General features: G+C 40.1%; 1 protein-coding gene across 21 annotated transcripts in view; it reads right to left on the bottom strand.

Annotated features, from left to right (window-relative positions):
* Positions 1–766: 766 nt before the first annotated feature.
* The window catches only part of WAC (WW domain containing adaptor with coiled-coil), a 92282-nt gene continuing 72162 nt past the window's right edge, over positions 767–20886 (bottom strand). For 5 of the 21 annotated variants that reach the window (XM_049705337.1, XM_049705318.1, XM_049705332.1 and 2 more), the window contains 7 exons: positions 20343–20588; positions 12992–13114; positions 11979–12127; positions 8846–8964; positions 7161–7362; positions 5497–5624; positions 767–3923 (listed from right to left, as the gene is read on the bottom strand). In XM_049705337.1, coding sequence (XP_049561294.1) covers positions 3854–3923; positions 5497–5624; positions 7161–7362; positions 8846–8964; positions 11979–12127; positions 12992–13114; positions 20343–20588 — 1037 coding nt within the window. In that variant the 3' untranslated portion in view covers positions 767–3853. Of the gene's footprint in view, positions 3924–5496; positions 5625–7160; positions 7363–8845; positions 8965–11978; positions 12128–12991; positions 13115–14699; positions 14747–14897; positions 14945–15392; positions 15440–16184; positions 16232–16976; positions 17024–17669; positions 17717–18164; positions 18212–18857; positions 18905–19055; positions 19103–19748; positions 19796–20342; positions 20613–20886 lie in introns of all 21 variants that reach the window. The other 16 variants (XM_049705329.1, XM_049705333.1, XM_049705335.1 and 13 more) reach the window with 13 other exon arrangements.

Below are 20886 nucleotides of genomic sequence, written 5' to 3'. Positions count from 1 at the left end.
ACCCTGGGGGACTGACTGCAGCAAGCAAGGGAGGAACCAGACATGAGACAGCGCTGACGTTCGGGGCTTGAACACAAAAGCCACCGGGGAGCTCTGGGTTTTGTTCTGAGCGTGACAACACGGAGAGCAGGCTGTGCGCGTGCGTGTGCGCGGACAGGAAGGCAGGAGGCCTTCAAAGAGGACCGAGGGCTGGGCTGGAGGGGCAAACGTGGGCAGGGGCTCTCAGGCCCAAAGCACATCGTGAAGGCAGAGCACGTGTGAGAACAAAAACATCTGGGTCTTGAGCAACTGGGGGAACTGCGGTGTCGGCCCCTGAAGACGGGGAACAGGGGAGGATAAAAGTCTTAAGCGCAAGAGCTCCTCTTTTTCTTAAGAGAATTTGCCATGCGTGGTAAGGCAAGTGTTAAACTAACTTGTGGGGAGCTCAAGGAAGAGACCAGGGCTGCAGATAACCTGGGTGAAACCGACCTAAGAGTGGGATTCTTAAAGCCAAGGGCCTGGACGAGCTCACCTCGGCAGGATGCACTTTTGGGGCACTCCCAAAGCTCGGCATCGGGGGAAAAGAGTACAGCAGGTCATAACGGCATCTAAAGAATCCCAACGCCAAGTTTTTCACTAAAACAGTGCAGTTAAGACATTATATGAAACACGACTGGAACACCACTCTTTAAAAATGCTGTAGTAACCTGCTATCTTAAGTTTTCTTCTTCAAACGCATAAAATTATGCACTCTTTCAAAACAGACTGTTCTGAAATAACTGCACAATGTAGTCAAAACATATTTATTACTTTTCAGTGTCATTTTGTACACTCCAGTACAAATACAAGAATATAGCCATATTTACAGGTATTGAAAAGAAATCCGTATATTCAAACCCCACATCTAAACACAGTAGCTTTAAGTCCTGAACTACAATAGTTCTGGTTTGCAGTGAATTACTTCACGCCCTGCCCCCTCCCCCCGTTGAAATAATCCCTCGAAGTTAAGGTTGTGTTTAAAGACAACAATAGATTGTTTCTGAAATGGGTTCACAATTAATTCTTTGAAAACTTTTAAGCACCTCCTTTCCAAGATTTTACAACTGTGAAGCAGATACATAAAATCTGGAAGATAAAACCACTCATTTGGGCTATTAAAAGCAGCACAATGTCTTTAAAAAGGGCTGACAGAGTTTTCAGTGTGCTTAAAATCTGGAGATATAGCCCAAGTTTTAAAATGAAAAGTTAGTCAAACTAGTTAAACAGAAAACAAAGGGGAAAAGGTAGGGAGGCTGGCTCCTGGGGATAAGACTCTAACAGACCCACCTTCACAAAATACATTTTATTACAACATCAGTTTTTAAGGTTTGAATGTAACACCACTCATGTCCCTTTTAAAACAGAAAAATAAAAACCCTGAGGTTTCCCAGGGGCTATTTGTATTTCTATTCGCAAACTATCTGAACCAAGGTGTCCACCAAAATGAGATACATGCTCAAAGCCATGGCAACAGGACAACTAGATAGAGAATATTCTGGGATACTATGCCTATTTTAATAAATATTCCCTGGTTACCTCAAGAAGGTTAGTAGCTGGACACCATGTGTGTATTAAAGTGCAGTATTTAAAGTAATTCACTACAGAATAAGTGAATCAAATATTATAAAAATATTTCCACAAAATTTTTAATTCTGTTTAAAAATTCACCGGGAAAATTTCAAATTAGGCATCACATATGTGTATGTGAGCAGTTCCTTTAGGGATATAAACATTTTTAAAAGTCAAAACAATAAGGTGACATAGATCAAAAGACAATTGGCAAATCAAGTTCAAAGTTAGCTTAAATCACAAGTTGCCATCTGACTGGGAAACATCTGCCTACTACATCATCTCTCCAGAAAAGGTACAGGCCTACGTCAGTAAGGGTTCTAACTTAACATAGTTCTCCCGAGTTTCATTTACATGCACTTATCAAGTCCAGCAAATCAACAATCTCACAGGTATTAACACTTTATGGCGATATAATTTATAACATTTGTTTTTTCTTACATTTTAAAAGTATCCTCAAGTTACAATAAAAAAAATCAGTTTCCAGTATGACTTTAATTCTTAATTACACTGGAACGTTTTTGTATTTTAGAAAGTATCATCCATACTATTGCTTAGAGTTTACCGCTCTGAAATTTACTGAGAACGCCGAGCATTACCTTCCATGCTTTAAATATGCTTAAAGCGCAGGAGCAATGTGGAATTGCGGCATCCCAGAATGCAGTGACAATGGCTAACATCACAAAAGAAGCCCTTGGTGCTGGCGGTTCTGAGAGCACGTGAACACATCTGCCCAAGAGGAAAAAAAGGCCTCTAAATTGGGTAAGTTAAGATTTTGAAATTAGGAGGATTTTCAGCATAAAGAAACCCTTGTGATCTGATTTAATACTGGCAGTGTCTTGCTAAGGCCATGTGACCAATATTTTAGCAAAGAAAAAAAAAAGCCAAGGTAATTTTATAGTAGCAATAGTTTCTTTTTTTATTTTAATATACTTTAGGAAACAATATACAAAGCTGAGCCTTCCCGCCATTCCCAGGTAACAGCAGGAAGCTCTGATTACACAAATGTAGCGTGTTGTGATGCTGAGAACAGCAGTCAGCACCAGACCGGAACAGTGAGCTACAGCACAGACACCCTCCAAATGAAACGGCATCAACAGCAAGACAGGTAAACCAGGGTTTAACAAATGACAACCACTTGGGAAGTGACTTCATCATTCTTGTTGAATTTCATATTTCATTAAATATTCTTATACACAATTTCCTGTTAATCGCTTTAAACAAAACCTCCCTTAAGGAATTACTTCAATTAAGTATAAATGTTCAACAAGAATAGTTCTGACAAAGAATCCCCAGGTAGTTCAAATTCTAATATGCATTGACCGAAGGTAAAGAAAAATAACAATTTGTGTTTGTTTTAACATGTTTATTATAACAGATACAATTCACATCTGACTAGCTGTTTCCTCTTCCCCCACGACCATGTTCATTGGGCCATTTCCTTATATTTGAGCCATCAATGTACTTTCAGCACACATGCCCAGCAGTACTTTTAAGTCCATTCTTACAGGGTGCAAATGGATTTAATAATTTACACAAACAAGTGGGTTATGCTCAATCACTGCAGTTTTACGCTACTGTACACAGGAATGCAAAGGGTACAGAAAAGTGCCATGGCAACAGTGCCTTAAGAAAGGAGAGGAAGAGGAGCCTTAAAAAGTGGATAAAATCAGGTGAAGGATTCCAGAGGGAGATGGAGCACACGGGAAATGAAAACATTTCTCTGCAAAACAAACGGCGAAGCACTGCTCTTGATCAGGGGCAAGTGTGGAAACCGCTGCTTCATGGTATTTTGTACTCTGCCCATATGGTTCAAAATTGTATCCTCAGACACAGATCGCCTGGCGCTTGCACTGAATCTTTTGAAAATGCAAGATTTCTGAATGATAAATTAACCCCCCAAATTTTTCTTTAAAAAAGCTAATTTTGCAGACAGGTTTACATGTAAAAGGCTAGGGATTCAGCCACCTCAGCACTGATTAGTTTTGGATGTCTAAGCTCTGTTACACATGGCTTCCCATGGCTTCACTCTACAAAACATATTTACAACGTGAAGAATACATCTACAAGAAATCTACATTTCAAGGGTTTTACAAATCCATCTTGTATCTTTCCCCTGAATTGAATCTCACAGACCCCCACCCCTTGTCATTTCCTTTGCCCAGCTTAACGGTCCAAAGTCTACTTAAATGCAGCTCAAAAATGTTAAGACTGGGCAACAGATTTACAGTTCTGTTCTCAACACCATGTGCAATTATTCACATCTTCACACCATGAAGGAATTCTGATTTTTTAGCTTTTCGAGTTCCTTAATTTGTTGTCTCAAAAATAGTATCCTGAAAAATAAGAGAGGGCGTTAGAACCCACGTGGTCACTATAAACGCTACAGAAAAACCAGGCTTTCAACTATAAAGATAGCTTTACAAAGAAAATGAGTAACTACTAGTTAAGATGAAGTAATTTAAAACTGGTTAGTCTAGTTAGGACAAAATCACCATTTGAAAACATTACATATATTAAAGTATCAGGATGACAAAAGTTAGAAGGTTTCCTAGTTTTCTAAAACCCGTTCTCAATAATTAGTTTGAATATAATGACTGACTTAAAAGGTAACTGTTCACTGTATCATCACCAGACACAAAAGGCAGCAGATAACATGAGATAAACTTACACTGCATGTTTTCTGGACCACAATATAGTAAGCCTAGAATTAACGAGCGGCAAGAGGCTAATCGTTTCTGAAGAACAATTCTCAACATAAATGTAGGTTCATAAAAATGGAGCAAAGTCCAACTGACATGCATATCTAAAACAAAAACTAAAACACAAATTCCACAGCTGACTCGATTTCCATGAACTTTGTTAACACTGTTCCTCTCTGACCCCTTTCTTCTGTGAACTATGACGATTACTGCTTTGATATAGCATGGTATCTGTGTACAGTCAAACATGATACATGACACGTGACTGATACGATACCTGACTGCTTCAGTAAGCTGCTCTAACGAGTATCGCCTGCCTAGCAAGCCAAAATAAAGTTAAGTTTTATGTACGTCAGAACTACTTTCAGAGCAATCCTAGAGTAGAAAATTCCCAACTGATATTCAACAAGTACCTCCAGACATTTCAGTAGTTGAAAGGTTAGATAAAAACTCATTTTCCAAGTTTACTATAAATCCCAACTTGGCATTTATTAAATTTTTGTGATTTCATGACAAGATTAACTCTACTTATTGACCCAGTCACTCAATATAGACAGGAAGTGAAGCCAATGAAAGTTAAGTCCTCGATTTTGTAATAGGCATTAAAAAAAATATCTATACTATTTAACACGATATAGAAATCCTACTTGAGTAAGATACTAGATTAAGAAATATGAGACAGAGTTTAAGTGAAAACAATTAAAGAAAGCAGATATATATCATTAAACTTCCTGGACAACTAAATTCTTAATGTAATTGCCAAGGGATCTATCGATGCTGCAAGGACAATGTCAACAGCGATTTGAATTTCAACTGAAGTATGTACCCTCAGCAAGAGAGCGCTGCCCTCAGTCGAACAGGGGGCTCCTGGTAACTCGCTGCTGTCAACACCCCGCTTTTCAAATGAAACATTACTGGTACCGTATACTGTCATAACGCAAGAGAAAAAGTCCAATAATGAAGCATTTACCATGGGTTAAGAGAAATAAAATCTAGATGCCACTACCATTCGCCAGGAATACTATTAAATTATGAAAACACAGTTTACAGTATCATGGAATGTGATATATCAAAGAACTTTAAATTTCAGAAATGAAATTCGACTTACGTTCTTTAGTCCAATTTAAGATCTAATTATTTTAAGATATATAATTTTTAGCATTACCTAAAAAAAACAGAAAAAAATTCATTTCAGTGAAAGGCTTACCTTTGCTCTCGCAAAGTTGCTTGAATTTCACATACTCGGACTAAAGATCTTAAATTTTTTAATTCAGTACAGATTTCCGACATATGAACGCTTCCCATGTTATGGGCTTCCTCTCGCAATCTCGATGCCTATAATTAAAGAAATGAAAATCTCATGAAATATAAGTCATATTCACATACAAAAAATAAAACATTAAATTTGAGTGTAACTTTATACCAAGATTACAAAATAAATCTTTTCCTTTAAATCCACAAAAATGCTCATGAATCTAAGGGGGAAAACGATTTTCTTTTAAAGAACTGTCTCTAATGGTGGAAGGTGTCCATTTTAAGATTTCCCCTTCAGGTTTCCTTGGGAGGAGAGTATTTCCCATCTCACAGTAGTTTAGTGCTGGGACAGAAAGACTCATGATTTGTGGTTAACTAAAGATGCTGGATCAGCCAAAGTGAAGTTCAGGTGTTAACACTGCTAAAAGGGCCTACTGTATCCCTGTATCAAGAGATACACAATGCATTTCCGTGAACTTACAGAACACTTCCGATGGTTTGTCATTTGATAAAAGGGAAAAGCCAACGGCAGTGACTGCAATGTCCTAAGGTCCCTCATCCCAAAGCAGAAGTGTCTCCTAACTCCAGTAGCTAGTCTGGAGGGACAGTCGTAAGATGAATTGTACAGCTGAACCTTGAGCAACAGATCTGAACTGTGCAGGTCCACTTACACGTGGACTTTCTTCAATAAACACCACGGTACTACACGATCCACGCTTGTCTGAACCTGCGGATGACGGACTCCGGATATGGAGGGCTGACTATAAACCATACTCGGATTTTCGACTACGTGGAGGGCTGGCCTCCCAGCCCCTGAGTTGTTCAAGGGTCAACTGCACTAACAGGTTCTAAAACTATCAGAGTAGCCGGCTGAGTAGAAAAAGCGCAACGGCTCTGAGTCATAACACTGCAGTAACTGCGTGACCCTAGTATAAATCTACTTGGTCTTAAAGGCCTCCTTAGTAAAATGGAAAACTCATGATCTGCACTGCTTAGTAGTTTTAGAAAGAGGAGAAAACAAACATAAAGCACTCAGCACAGAGCTAAATGCTGAGCACTTGATAATGGGGGCTATACTGATAATTAAAATATTTTATGTGAAAGCACAAAAAGTTACCTCACAAACATCCACATCAAATATTTTATAGAGGGACCACAGACCATCTAACTGGAACATTTTTTTTTTTTTTTTTTTGCGGTACACGGGCCTCTCACTGTTGTGGCCTCTCCCATTGCGGAGCACAGGCTCCGGACGCGCAGGCCCAGCGGCCATGACTCAGGGGCCCAGCCGCTCCGCGGCATGTGGGATCTTCCCGGACCGGGGCACGAACCCGTGTCCCCTGCATCGGCAGGCGGACTCTCAACCACTGCGCCACCAGGGAAGCCCTAACTGGAACATTTTATAGAGGGACCACAGACAATCTAACTGGAACATTTTATAGAGGGACCACAGACAATCTAACTGGAATATTTTATAGAGGGACCACAGACCATCTAACTGGAAATTCGTTGCTTTAAATACAGCTTGAATCCACTGGTCCAGATTGGATTTTCTCCAGGTAGAATTAAGCTGCCAGTCACCCGCAGGTGAAACACCTGCTGGATCACGTGACATACCTGCTTCTCGGCATGATCTGCAGGCCATCCTTGAACATGTTTGATGAGACTTTCATTGAAGTGTGCTGCTAGCGTAGGTGTTAATGAACACGCAGGACGGGCAGATGAATTCTGTGGTACAGCTGTTGCATTTGATGTGTTACTACTAGAAGTATGATTTGGACCAGGTGACGGACTTCTCTGGCTACTAGAAGAGAAAACACTGTTGAATGTGTAGTATGTTTACAAGTGGTCTCTGGGTATCCTAGACACTGTCTGTCAATAGCTTTCATTAATTTAAAGGTACACAAATTCCTAACAAAAATTTATTATTTTAACATCAAATAAATAGAACTTAAAATCCGAAGTATACTTATATCGTGTATTCCTAATACACTTTTGGGGGGTTAAAAGAGCCCCTTTAACATTAACGTCAGAGTTATCAGTACTCTCCCAAATTTGACAGCAGAACCTGTTGACTTTGTATACTACAAACACTAACGAGAATGTAACTAAGCAATGGTCACATTTGAACAGTTGTAGATATAAGGCACATTATTCTATCTTAAGTACATGAAGATATGGAGGGGGAAAAAGTACACTGCCTCTGACTGTTTAATATCAGAATAAAGTGCTGAATCAGAGGGTGAAATAATGTGAAGCAAAAAACTTTTAATTGCAAAACAATGAATGAGTTTAGTGGCAAAATAAGACCAAAAAAAGCAACACTCTGAGGTTGCTTATCTTCTTCTGAAACTGTATGGCTTGGGCTAGGATTCGGGGATATAAATAATCACCCAAGTTGATTTCCTACCTGCTTCACATCAGTTATTTCCAAAAACTAAGTCTCCCAAAGGATGAAGCGTTTTCACCACTGAGGATATTTACAATTATACTGCAGCCTCTAATGCCAATTTAAAAAAAGAATCTCCCCCAAATGTTCTGAGCAATGGCAACACTGCTGCAGTAGATAGCTTCCCAAAGTGATCATTTTGAAGGGAACAACTCTCATGTGGATGTATATGCTCTGAAATGCTTGTTTAGAAAACAATAAAAACAACAGTTGAATTATGTTGCCACCTCATAACAAGAAATAAAAATAGGAAAATCAATCAAATTAAAATCATTTAAAGTTAATCAACAAAGAAAACCGACAACACAACACAGCTCTGTATCTGACAAGCAATCCGTACAGGGTCAGAGTTGAGGCTATTATTAGGAAAGACACACGCGCACGGACACGGACGGACACACACACACACACACACACACACCAGTTGTAAAATACTGGCCCAACTTTTAGATGTGAGGTATTTGGCTTTATCAATACATTCAAATCTAAAACTGCTATCAGGAGGTTAAAAATGGTATCATTTCCAACTAATGAAGTAGTATAAAATCACGTGCCCTCTGCAAGTATCACATATTACTACCCCCCCATCACAGTTCACCAAGTAAAATTCTAAAGAAAGAGCCACTTTCTTCAAATTAACCCAGGATTCATTACTAGAGACAATCTACTTATTGTAGTAAGATTTGCCTTTGTAAATTTTGTAATCCACAAAACTATGGTTAAGCTATTCACGGATTCTTCCAAGATCAAGTTCTACTACACATATACATATATAAAATAACATCCAAACAGTATGGCAATATGCCATATTAAGGAAAAAACAACGTGGCCTCAACACGCCGCATCAACTTACTGTGAGCGCTGAAGACTTCGAGGAGAGGCAGGTTCATGGCCCTGCTGCTTGTCAGCAGGCACAGGCTGCTGCGTGGCTGATTGGGAAACTGGTCCTTGCTTAACTACCGGAGTACTAACCTGAAACGTCAAACTCTGGTGAGACAAGGCTTTTGCCACAGAGACAAAAAGCATGAAAACTAGATAAGAACGAAAAGTTCTACCAATGAAATTATTTCTATTATTATTCTATTATCTTCCCAATTATTTCTATTCAGTGATTTTTAAGGTAACAAGAGTAGTCCTAACTGTCCTTACCTAATAAGATTAGTATTAGAAGTCCTTACCTAATAAGATCAGTATAAGTGATACAGCCACATTTAATTGTGTTAAACTATTGTCATTTAGGGCCGAAATCCACATACTCCTCTAAGTCTAGTTAGTAATCTTAAACACTTTATATAATCTAGAGGTTTAAAGAAGTAGAATCAAATGAGTTTCCAAAGGTCATGTAGTTAGAAGAAAGTCAAGTTCTGAGACTTAGATCTAATTTCATAAAACAGCCCTGGGCCAAAAAATTACTTAGCAAACCAGCATAAGAAACTAGTTCTCCTGATTTTGAGCCCAGTTTTCTTTCCAGTACACTATAATACCTCTTTTGATTTACTGTTATTCCTGTATCAATAAAAATAAATACGTTACCACATTATACAAATACAGCTGCTCAAATTTCAACCACATACAAAGAGAATGTATACACCGGTCTATCAGAGAATGAGCTACGGCCCATACACAATTCAACTGGAATGGGCTTCAAAGAGATGTCACCCTATACAGGCAGACCAAGAGGTCCATGACTGCAGTGGGGACACATATATTAGGGTGGCCAAAAAGTTCGTTTGGGTTTTTCTGTAAGATGTTATGAAAAACCCGAACGAACTCTTTGGCCAACCTAGTATGATTCACATTCAGATACGACAGGGAGAAAACAAGGAGTCAAAAATGGAAGCCCGAAATTAAGGCACGAAGGCAGACGGAGGCACCTGTGATTAAGTCACACCGTTCAGCAGCAGAGGCTGTTATGGGGGGGGGGATAATTAATATCACCCCAAACAACTCAGGTTAGCACTGCTACTTCTTAATATAGAAGAGCATGTTCTTTTATAAAGAATTTTTTTGTGAGATCAAATGTCCACTTACTTTTAAAAACAACTTGTAAGTTTTTAATGCAAAAACTCAGAGCCACCTGCTTAAAAGGATTTGAAGTGACAATGTTAGGACCGACGGTAAACCCAACACTGCCACTCATGCCACGTACTCCTAGAACACCACCGCAAGATGAGCTGTAAGCTCTAAGAATAAGGTCTCTTTTGCTAAAACTCACCTTTTAATTCTTCTCCCATCAAAATACAGGCAAACAAGAACTGCACAAAAAACTAACAATTGTAACTCAAAATTTAAAAACTTAATCTAGACTGACTCCAAAACACACACAGACAAATGGCTGATGTAGGGAATGTAGGGAAGATGAGCCAATAGAAGACCTGAGAGCCGGCCCACCATCGATTTCAAGCTGTTTCAATACATTTTTATTTTCAAGCTTCTGCTTATGATTTTATTTTTTGCTGTACACGGGCCTCTCACTGTTGTGGCCTCTCCCGTTGCAGAGCACAGGCTCTGGACGCGCAGGCTCAGCGGCCATGGCTCGTGGGCCCAGCCGCTCCGCGGCATGTAGGATCCTCCCGGACCGGGGCCCGAAACCGTGTCCCCTGCATCGGCAGGCGGACTCTCAACCACTGCGCTGCCAGGGAAGCCCTTATGATTTTATTTGAATAAAGAGTTCTTTGGCATGAAAGTTTCAAACAGCCCACTGTTTTACAACTAAAAATAATTTCCTCCTATAGTTACCAGTAAGAGTTAATAAAAAAAAAAAATTAAACCTGTACATTCCAACTTCCAAACAGCTCAAGTTTTACTGGTGGTATGCTACAAAGCAAAGAATGAGTGTGACTGGGAACCGCTTATGAATTTGTGCGTAAGACTCAAAGGATGTAATATAAAATTGGCAGTAGCATGGTAAGGTCCTGTTCACAGTCCAGTAAGAATAGAAACCAGCAACTTTCTAACTGTGCTCTGAGGAGCCAGCCATACGTGATTTCGCTGGGACAACCAGGCAGTGTAGCTTAGTATTAATGAAATGGGTTCTGTGCTCAGAAAGGCCTAGGTCTCAAAATCTGACTTGACCACAAACATCAGACTTAACGGAAGATTTCATTTTCTATTAAATGAAGCAAATAGTAGCTGATGTGAAAATTAATATAATATATATAAAGCTCTCAGCACAGAAACTGACTCATTTCTATAATGTGTAGAGAGGTGGATGCACCTCGAGTCTGTCATACAGAGTGAAGTCAGTCAGAAAGAGAAAAACAAATACCATATGCTAATGCATATATACGTAATCTAAAAAAAAAAAAAAATGGTTCTGAAAAACCTAGGGGCAGGACAGGAATAAAGACACAGATGTAGAGAATGGACTTGAGGACACGGCGAGGGGGAAGGGTAAGCTGGGATGAAGTGAGAGAGGCATGGACCTATATACACTACTAAATGTAAAATAGATAGCTAGTGGGAAGCAGCTGCATAGCACCGGGAGATCAGCTTGGTGCTTTGTGACCACCTAGAGGGGTGGGATAGGGAGGGTGGGAGGGAGACGCAAGAGGGAGGGGATATGGGGATATATGTGTACATAAAGCTGATTCACTTTGTTACAAAGTAGAAACTAACACACCACTGTGAAGCAATTACACTCCCATAAAGATGTTTAAAAAAAAAAAAGTATGGAGAAAATCACTGGAAAACATGTTCTGATATCTCAGTCTAAAAATTCTACAAATATTAAGACTCAATTAGTATACCTTCTTTATCCACAAAGCCAATGAAGAGAACCAGTGTATAGAAGTGGCACAGATGCAATTCCCTCCTCCAAGCCATCAACTGAGAGTCTAACCTGAACCTATTCTCACTCACCTGTCATTCATCCCACCACTACCTCATTCCCAAAAGAGAGCTTTTTCTCCAATATTCTAAAACATTATGAAACTTGCTTTAACCAGAAGTGGTGTCTTTCCCAATTTCCCTCAAGGGCGACATACCTTGGGCTGTGATGAAACAGGAGGAGTACTAGCCAAAGGCTTGACAGGGACTGCGTTCGTCTGAGGTGTGCTTATTCTCGGAGACACATAGGATCTCGGGGATGACGCGTCAGACGTCAAAGACATCGGAGACTGATTAGACGGCTGGGCTGTGAAGGGTGAAATAAACCAAAAGCCGCTGTAGTGCATGTGCAGGAGATCTGCACGTCTCTCCACGCGCCCCACAGCCCCAGAGAGAACAGCTATCTGAAGAAGTCAGCATCTAAGCACTCGCTGGGGTCACGCTGACCAAATGAGCTGCTGAGCGAGACCGGCACACCCAGTGCGGCCCCCACTGCGTCTGAGAACGCCCTCACCAGAAGGCCTCACCTCGCCCTCGCTGCCTCCTCCTCACCCTACGACGAGGCCTGGCTGTCCCCTCAGGCCCCCGCCCCTCGAGGCCGCCCAAGGGCTGGCGGCCCTCATGCGCTGCGCCAGTAGGCCAGACACTCCTGCTGCTTCGGCGGCTTTCGGCACCGGGGCTGGGGGCAAGCCAGGCAACCCTTCCATTCCCCACGTGCTCCTTCGTGCCCCGTCCCCGCTGGGCTCCTGCACGGGGAAGAGGGCTGGCTAACTCAAGGCAGGGCTTGCGCGTTTCTGCATCCTCTGGTCAAAACCCATCTAACACCAACTTGAAGCAAACTTCAACTCTTAAAACAGATCCAGCGATTCGCAAAGATTGAGGCTATATCATAGTTTACTTTAGCTTTGGAGTAAAATCTCACTAACGACTTAAATGCTGAATTAAATATAGATTATATTGCAGATATATATGATGGCAACAGTGCAAGATACACGTCAAAAGCTTGTTTCATCTAGAAAGGTAAAGAAAAATACTACTTGTATACAGCAGTGTTAAAAAGTCAAAATAAAATCAATATCATAGCTACGCTCTCTTCAAAGACTAAAGAAAAATCTGCTACGAATCCCACCTGCCCCCACCAAGACACAGAGGCATCTAGGAGTATAAGTACCTTGTGTAGAGAGCTGAGCAGCTTGAGAGATCAGAGAAGTCATGTTGAAAGCAGATGGTCCAGCAGTGAGAAACTTATGAATGATAGACTGCAATGAGGCTTGGGTCACAGCTGCTGTAAGAACTATAAACATATTACATCTTAAATTCAAATAAAAACACAGTGGCATATGTGGTATTAGTTACAACTTGAAAACTCAAAAGGAACCCAGAAAAAATCTGGAGTGTTTCCATACTAGAATTCCCAAAATAGAAGTCTAGAAGATAGGAGTAATACAATGAGCCTGGAGATGTGAAGTGATCTGAGGCAAAGGCAAAGAAGTTTAATGGGTTTATATAATAAAACCGTAGAGTTTCCTTTACAGTAAAGTTTAGGTGTCCAGTTAAAGGAAACTCCTCTATGAGACTTTTAAAACAGCAAAGAGTATTCACCGGAACTTCTGATTATACCAGAAACCTATCCGTACATAGGCAACGTACTTAGTACATTACTTGGAATTAACTAGGTAAACAGCAGTTATTTCATGCGATTGCATCATTACACCAGCTGAGCACTCAAACCCTACATCAACACCCACCCACAACAAGCTTTCAAAATGGATATTAAAAGCTGGGTACTTTGGAATACCATGTATTTCTGAAGCATAAGACCTTTTATTATTGACATCTGCTTAGGCTATCATTTCTTCAAAATGTTTAAAAGCCCCACTTTGCCCAGTAAAATGTTTACCTATCAAACAACAAATACAGAAATGCTGAAGAGAATAAGAATGGAAGATTAATGACCAACTAGCCTGAGATAGCTCCATTTTTAGGGTAAAGGAAGAACCTAACCACTTATGTGGAAGTGTACACACACAGAAAATTTTATAATGTCCATAAGGCTTAATGTTTCAATCTGAATGCTTTACGGATTAAAAACTACATCCACTTTTATTCAGACTTCTTTGAGGTGGCTGCCCAAATACTTTAGTGGTACAATGAAAAGCCAAGTTGGAATTAACAATGCAATTAACTAGGAAAAATAGCATAATGTTATCCATTACTTCCCTTCTCAAAAGTGTGTAAGTAGTTTAAGAACTACCTGAATTCCTATTCTTAGTAATTAGCATATTTGAAATATTCCAAATAATCATTTACCGATGTACATGAGATTGCTTGAACTATGTTAGAAACCAGGTGTTTCCATATCAGTTTTAGCAAATATTCTTTTTTGTTTTCACTTAAAAAGAAAAAAAACATTCGCCATATATATTAAGCTGATGGAACAGTTATCTCCAGTAACTACCAGGTATGCAGCAAGTCTTGAAAAATACACAGAAAATCCAAGTATTGCTAATTCAATTATAGTAACAAAGACCTTAAGCTTCGGGGGATATAAACTCCAAAGCATGAAGTTCAAATGTGAATTTCAAAACAAAACAAGACCATTCCTATACTGGGGATTTTACTAATCACATAATTTTGCACAAGGCAGCGAACTTTGTAGAAAGTATCACACTGAGAATTACCTTCATTTATCTTGGACATGTCCACATTAGAATTACTGAGTTGCAGCTAATTCTGCACAAGGCAGCGAACTTTGTAGAAACTATCACACTGAGAATTACCTTCATTTATCTTGGACATGTCCACATTAGAGTTGTGGAGTTGCAGCTAATTCTGCACAAGGCAGCGAACTTTGTAGAAAGTAGCACACTGAGAATTACCTTCATTTATCTTGGACATGTCCACATTAGAATTATTGAGTTGCAGCTAATTCTGCACAAGGCAGCGAACTTTGTAGAAAGTATCACACTGAGAATTACCTTCATTTATCTTGGACATGTCCACATTAGAGTTGTTGAGTTGCAGCTAATTCTGCACAAGGCAGCGAACTTTGTAGAAAGTAGCACACTGAGAATTACCTTCATTTATCTTGGACATGTCCACATTAGAATTATTGAGTTGCAGCTAATTCTGCACAAGGCAGCGAACTTTCTAGAAAGTAGCACACCGAGAATTACCTTCATTTATCTTGGACATGTCCACATTAGAGTTGTGGAGTTGCAGCTAATTCTGCACAAGGCAGCGAACTTTGTAGAAAGTAGCACACCGAGAATTACCTTCATTTATCTTGGACATGTCCACATTAGAGTTGTGGAGTTGCAGCTAATTCTGCACAAGGCAGCGAACTTTGTAGAAACTATCACACTGAGAATTACCTTCATTTATCTTGGACATGTCCACAATGGAGTTGTTGAGTTGCAGCTAATTCTGCACAAGGCAGCGAACTTTGTAGAAAGTAGCACACTGAGAATTACCTTCATTTATCTTGGACATGTCCACATTAGAGTTGTGGAGTTGCAGCTAATTCTGCACAAGGCAGCGAACTTTGTAGAAAGTAGCACACTGAGAATTACCTTCATTTATCTTGGACATGTCCACATTAGAATTATTGAGTTGCAGCTAATTCTGCACAAGGCAGCGAACTTTGTAGAAAGTATCACACTGAGAATTACCTTCATTTATCTTGGACATGTCCACATTAGAGTTGTTGAGTTGCAGCTAATTCTGCACAAGGCAGCGAACTTTGTAGAAAGTAGCACACTGAGAATTACCTTCATTTATCTTGGACATGTCCACATTAGAGTTGTTGAGTTGCAGCTAATTCTGCACAAGGCAGCGAACTTCGTAGAAAGTATCACACTGAGAATTACCTTCATTTATCTTGGACATGTCCACATTGGAGTTGTGGAGTTGCAGCTAATTCTGCACAAGGCAGCGAACTTTGTAGAAAGTAGCACACTGAGAATTACCTTCATTTATCTTGGACATGTCCACATTAGGGTTGTGGAGTTGCAGCTAATTCTGCACAAGGCAGTGAACTTTGTAGAAAGTATCACACTGAGAATTACCTTCATTTATCTTGGACATGTCCACATTAGAGTTGTTGAGTTGCAGCTAATTCTGCACAAGGCAGCGAACTTTGTAGAAAGTATCACACTGAGAATTACCTTCATTTATCTTGGACATGTCCACATTAGGGTTGTGGAGTTGCAGCTAATTCTGCACAAGGCAGCGAACTTTGTAGAAAGTAGCACACTGAGAATTACCTTCATTTATCTTGGACATGTCCACATTAGAGTTGTTGAGTTGCAGCTAATTCTGCACAAGGCAGCGAACTTTGTAGAAAGTAGCACACTGAGAATTACCTTCATTTATCTTGGACATGTCCACATTAGAATTATTGAGTTGCAGCTAATTCTGCACAAGGCAGCGAACTTTGTAGAAACTATCACACTGAGAATTACCTTCATTTATCTTGGACATGTCCACATTAGAGTTGTTGAGTTGCAGCTAATTCTGCACAAGGCAGCGAACTTTGTAGAAAGTAGCACACTGAGAATTACCTTCATTTATCTTGGACATGTCCACATTAGAGTTGTTGAGTTGCAGCTAATTCTGCACAAGGCAGCGAACTTCGTAGAAAGTATCACACTGAGAATTACCTTCATTTATCTTGGACATGTCCACATTGGAGTTGTGGAGTTGCAGCTAATTCTGCACAAGGCAGCGAACTTTGTAGAAAGTAGCACACTGAGAATTACCTTCATTTATCTTGGACATGTCCACATTAGGGTTGTGGAGTTGCAGCTAATTCTGCACAAGGCAGTGAACTTTGTAGAAAGTATCACACTGAGAATTACCTTCATTTATCTTGGACATGTCCACATTAGAGTTGTTGAGTTGCAGCTAATTCTGCACAAGGCAGCGAACTTTGTAGAAAGTATCACACTGAGAATTACCTTCATTTATCTTGGACATGTCCACATTAGGGTTGTGGAGTTGCAGCTAATTCTGCACAAGGCAGCGAACTTTGTAGAAAGTAGCACACTGAGAATTACCTTCATTTATCTTGGACATGTCCACATTAGAGTTGTTGAGTTGCAGCTAATTCTGCACAAGGCAGCGAACTTTGTAGAAAGTAGCACACTGAGAATTACCTTCATTTATCTTGGACATGTCCACATTAGAATTATTGAGTTGCAGCTAATTCTGCACAAGGCAGCGAACTTTGTAGAAACTATCACACTGAGAATTACCTTCATTTATCTTGGACATGTCCACATTAGAGTTGTTGAGTTGCAGCTAATTCTGCACAAGGCAGCGAACTTTGTAGAAAGTAGCACACTGAGAATTACCTTCATTTATCTTGGACATGTCCACATTAGAGTTGTTGAGTTGCAGCTAATTCTGCACAAGGCAGCGAACTTTGTAGAAAGTAGCACACTGAGAATTACCTTCATTTATCTTGGACATGTCCACATTAGAGTTGTGGAGTTGCAGCTAATTTTGCACAAGGCAGTGAACTTTGTAGAAAGTAGCACACCGAGAATTACCTTCATTTATCTTGGACATGTCCACATTAGAGTTGTGGAGTTGCAGCTAATTCTGCACAAGGCAGCGAACTTTGTAGAAAGTATCACACTGAGAATTACCTTCATTTATCTTGGACATGTCCACATTAGAATTACTGAGTTGCAGCTAATTCTGCACAAGGCAGCGAACTTTGTAGAAAGTATCACACTGAGAATTACCTTCATTTATCTTGGACATGTCCACATTAGAGTTGTGGAGTTGCAGCTAATTCTGCACAAGGCAGCGAACTTTGTAGAAAGTATCACACTGAGAATTACCTTCATTTATCTTGGACATGTCCACATTAGAATTATTGAGTTGCAGCTAATTCTGCACAAGGCAGCGAACTTTGTAGAAAGTATCACACTGAGAATTACCTTCACTTATCTTGGACATGTCCACATTAGAGTTGTTGAGTTGCAGCTAATTCTGCACAAGGCAGCGAACTTTCTAGAAAGTAGCACACCGAGAATTACCTTCATTTATCTTGGACATGTCCACATTAGAGTTGTTGAGTTGCAGCTAATTCTGCACAAGGCAGCGAACTTTGTAGAAAGTAGCACACTGAGAATTACCTTCATTTATCTTGGACATGTCCACAATGGAGTTGTTGAGTTGCAGCTAATTCTGCACAAGGCAGCGAACTTTGTAGAAAGTAGCACACTGAGAATTACCTTCATTTATCTTGGACATGTCCACATTAGAGTTGTGGAGTTGCAGCTAATTCTGCACAAGGCAGCGAACTTTGTAGAAAGTAGCACACTGAGAATTACCTTCATTTATCTTGGACATGTCCACATTAGAATTATTGAGTTGCAGCTAATTCTGCACAAGGCAGCGAACTTTGTAGAAAGTATCACACTGAGAATTACCTTCATTTATCTTGGACATGTCCACATTAGAGTTGTTGAGTTGCAGCTAATTCTGCACAAGGCAGCGAACTTTGTAGAAAGTAGCACACTGAGAATTACCTTCATTTATCTTGGACATGTCCACATTAGAGTTGTTGAGTTGCAGCTAATTCTGCACAAGGCAGCGAACTTTGTAGAAAGTATCACACTGAGAATTACCTTCATTTATCTTGGACATGTCCACATTGGAGTTGTGGAGTTGCAGCTAATTCTGCACAAGGCAGCGAACTTTGTAGAAAGTAGCACACTGAGAATTACCTTCATTTATCTTGGACATGTCCACATTAGAGTTGTTGAGTTGCAGCTAATTCTGCACAAGGCAGTGAACTTTGTAGAAAGTATCACACTGAGAATTACCTTCATTTATCTTGGACATGTCCACATTAGGGTTGTGGAGTTGCAGCTAATTCTGCACAAGGCAGCGAACTTTGTAGAAAGTAGCACACTGAGAATTACCTTCATTTATCTTGGACATGTCCACATTAGAGTTGTTGAGTTGCAGCTAATTCTGCACAAGGCAGCGAACTTTGTAGAAAGTAGCACACTGAGAATTACCTTCATTTATCTTGGACATGTCCACATTAGAATTATTGAGTTGCAGCTAATTCTGCACAAGGCAGCGAACTTTGTAGAAAGTATCACACTGAGAATTACCTTCATTTATCTTGGACATGTCCACATTAGAGTTGTTGAGTTGCAGCTAATTCTGCACAAGGCAGCGAACTTTGTAGAAAGTAGCACACTGAGAATTACCTTCATTTATCTTGGACATGTCCACATTAGAATTATTGAGTTGCAGCTAATTCTGCACAAGGCAGCGAACTTTGTAGAAACTATCACACTGAGAATTACCTTCATTTATCTTGGACATGTCCACATTAGAGTTGTTGAGTTGCAGCTAATTCTGCACAAGGCAGCGAACTTTGTAGAAAGTAGCACACTGAGAATTACCTTCATTTATCTTGGACATGTCCACATTAGAGTTGTTGAGTTGCAGCTAATTCTGCACAAGGCAGCGAACTTTGTAGAAAGTAGCACACTGAGAATTACCTTCATTTATCTTGGACATGTCCACATTGGAGTTGTGGAGTTGCAGCTAATTCTGCACAAGGCAGCGAACTTTGTAGAAAGTAGCACACTGAGAATTACCTTCATTTATCTTGGACATGTCCACAATAGAGTTGTTGAGTTGCAGCTAATTCTGCACAAGGCAGCGAACTTTGTAGAAAGTATCACACTGAGAATTACCTTCATTTATCTTGGACATGTCCACATTAGAATTACTGAGTTGCAGCTAATTCTGCACAAGGCAGCGAACTTTGTAGAAAGTAGCACACTGAGAATTACCTTCATTTATCTTGGACATGTCCACATTAGAGTTGTTGAGTTGCAGCTAATTCTGCACAAGGCAGCGAACTTTGTAGAAAGTAGCACACTGAGAATTACCTTCATTTATCTTGGACATGTCCACATTAGAATTATTGAGTTGCAGCTAATTCTGCACAAGGCAGCGAACTTTGTAGAAACTATCACACTGAGAATTACCTTCATTTATCTTGGACATGTCCACATTAGAGTTGTTGAGTTGCAGCTAATTCTGCACAAGGCAGCGAACTTTGTAGAAAGTAGCACAGTGAGAATTACCTTCATTTATCTTGGACATGTCCACATTGGAGTTGTGGAGTTGCAGCTAATTCTGCACAAGGCAGCGAACTTTGTAGAAAGTAGCACACTGAGAATTACCTTCATTTATCTTGGACATGTCCACATTAGAGTTGTTGAGTTGCAGCTAATTCTGCACAAGGCAGCGAACTTTGTAGAAAGTAGCACACTGAGAATTACCTTCATTTATCTTGGACATGTCCACATTAGAGTTGTTGAGTTGCAGCTAATTCTGCACAAGGCAGCGAACTTTGTAGAAAGTAGCACACTGAGAATTACCTTCATTTATCTTGGACATGTCCACATTGGAGTTGTGGAGTTGCAGCTAATTCTGCACAAGGCAGCGAACTTTGTAGAAAGTAGCACACTGAGAATTACCTTCATTTATCTTGGACATGTCCACATTGGAGTTGTGGAGTTGCAGCGTGGCTTGCAAGGCAGGAAGCAACTGTCTGAGCAGATTTGGGTCCTGCAGTAATGGAGGTATTGGTGACTGTGGGACAGGAGAGACAGGCATTGCTGAAGCAGAGGCTGGAGGGGCAGGCGTGGGGTTCAGTCCAGAGGCAGAAGACGTGGAAGGAGTTGTGCAAGAGTGTGACACCGATTTGTCTCCTGATGTAGATTCTAAATAAAAAGGAGATAATAAAGCTGAAAAACATTACTTCAATAGAGGAAACTGGAACCAACATCAAACAAGCAACACCCACGTGGCAGGCACCTAACTCAAGTAAGCTCATTTAGTATTTACAAGGTAGCACAGAGGGGGCTCAGTAAATATCTAGCTACTAGATATGAGGCAGACATTTCATATCCTAATTTCATAGATGAGAAAACTGAAAAAGATTACAAACTTGCTTGAAGTCACAAAACCTGGCAAGGCAGTGACTCTACCATACCCATGTCTGAGTCTCACAGTACCACA

This window comes from Orcinus orca, chromosome 2 (genome assembly GCF_937001465.1).
Source record: "Orcinus orca chromosome 2, mOrcOrc1.1, whole genome shotgun sequence".
In the NCBI taxonomy this organism is placed as follows: Eukaryota; Metazoa; Chordata; class Mammalia; order Artiodactyla; family Delphinidae; genus Orcinus; species Orcinus orca.
This window is presented reverse-complemented; position numbering and strand designations above follow the sequence as displayed.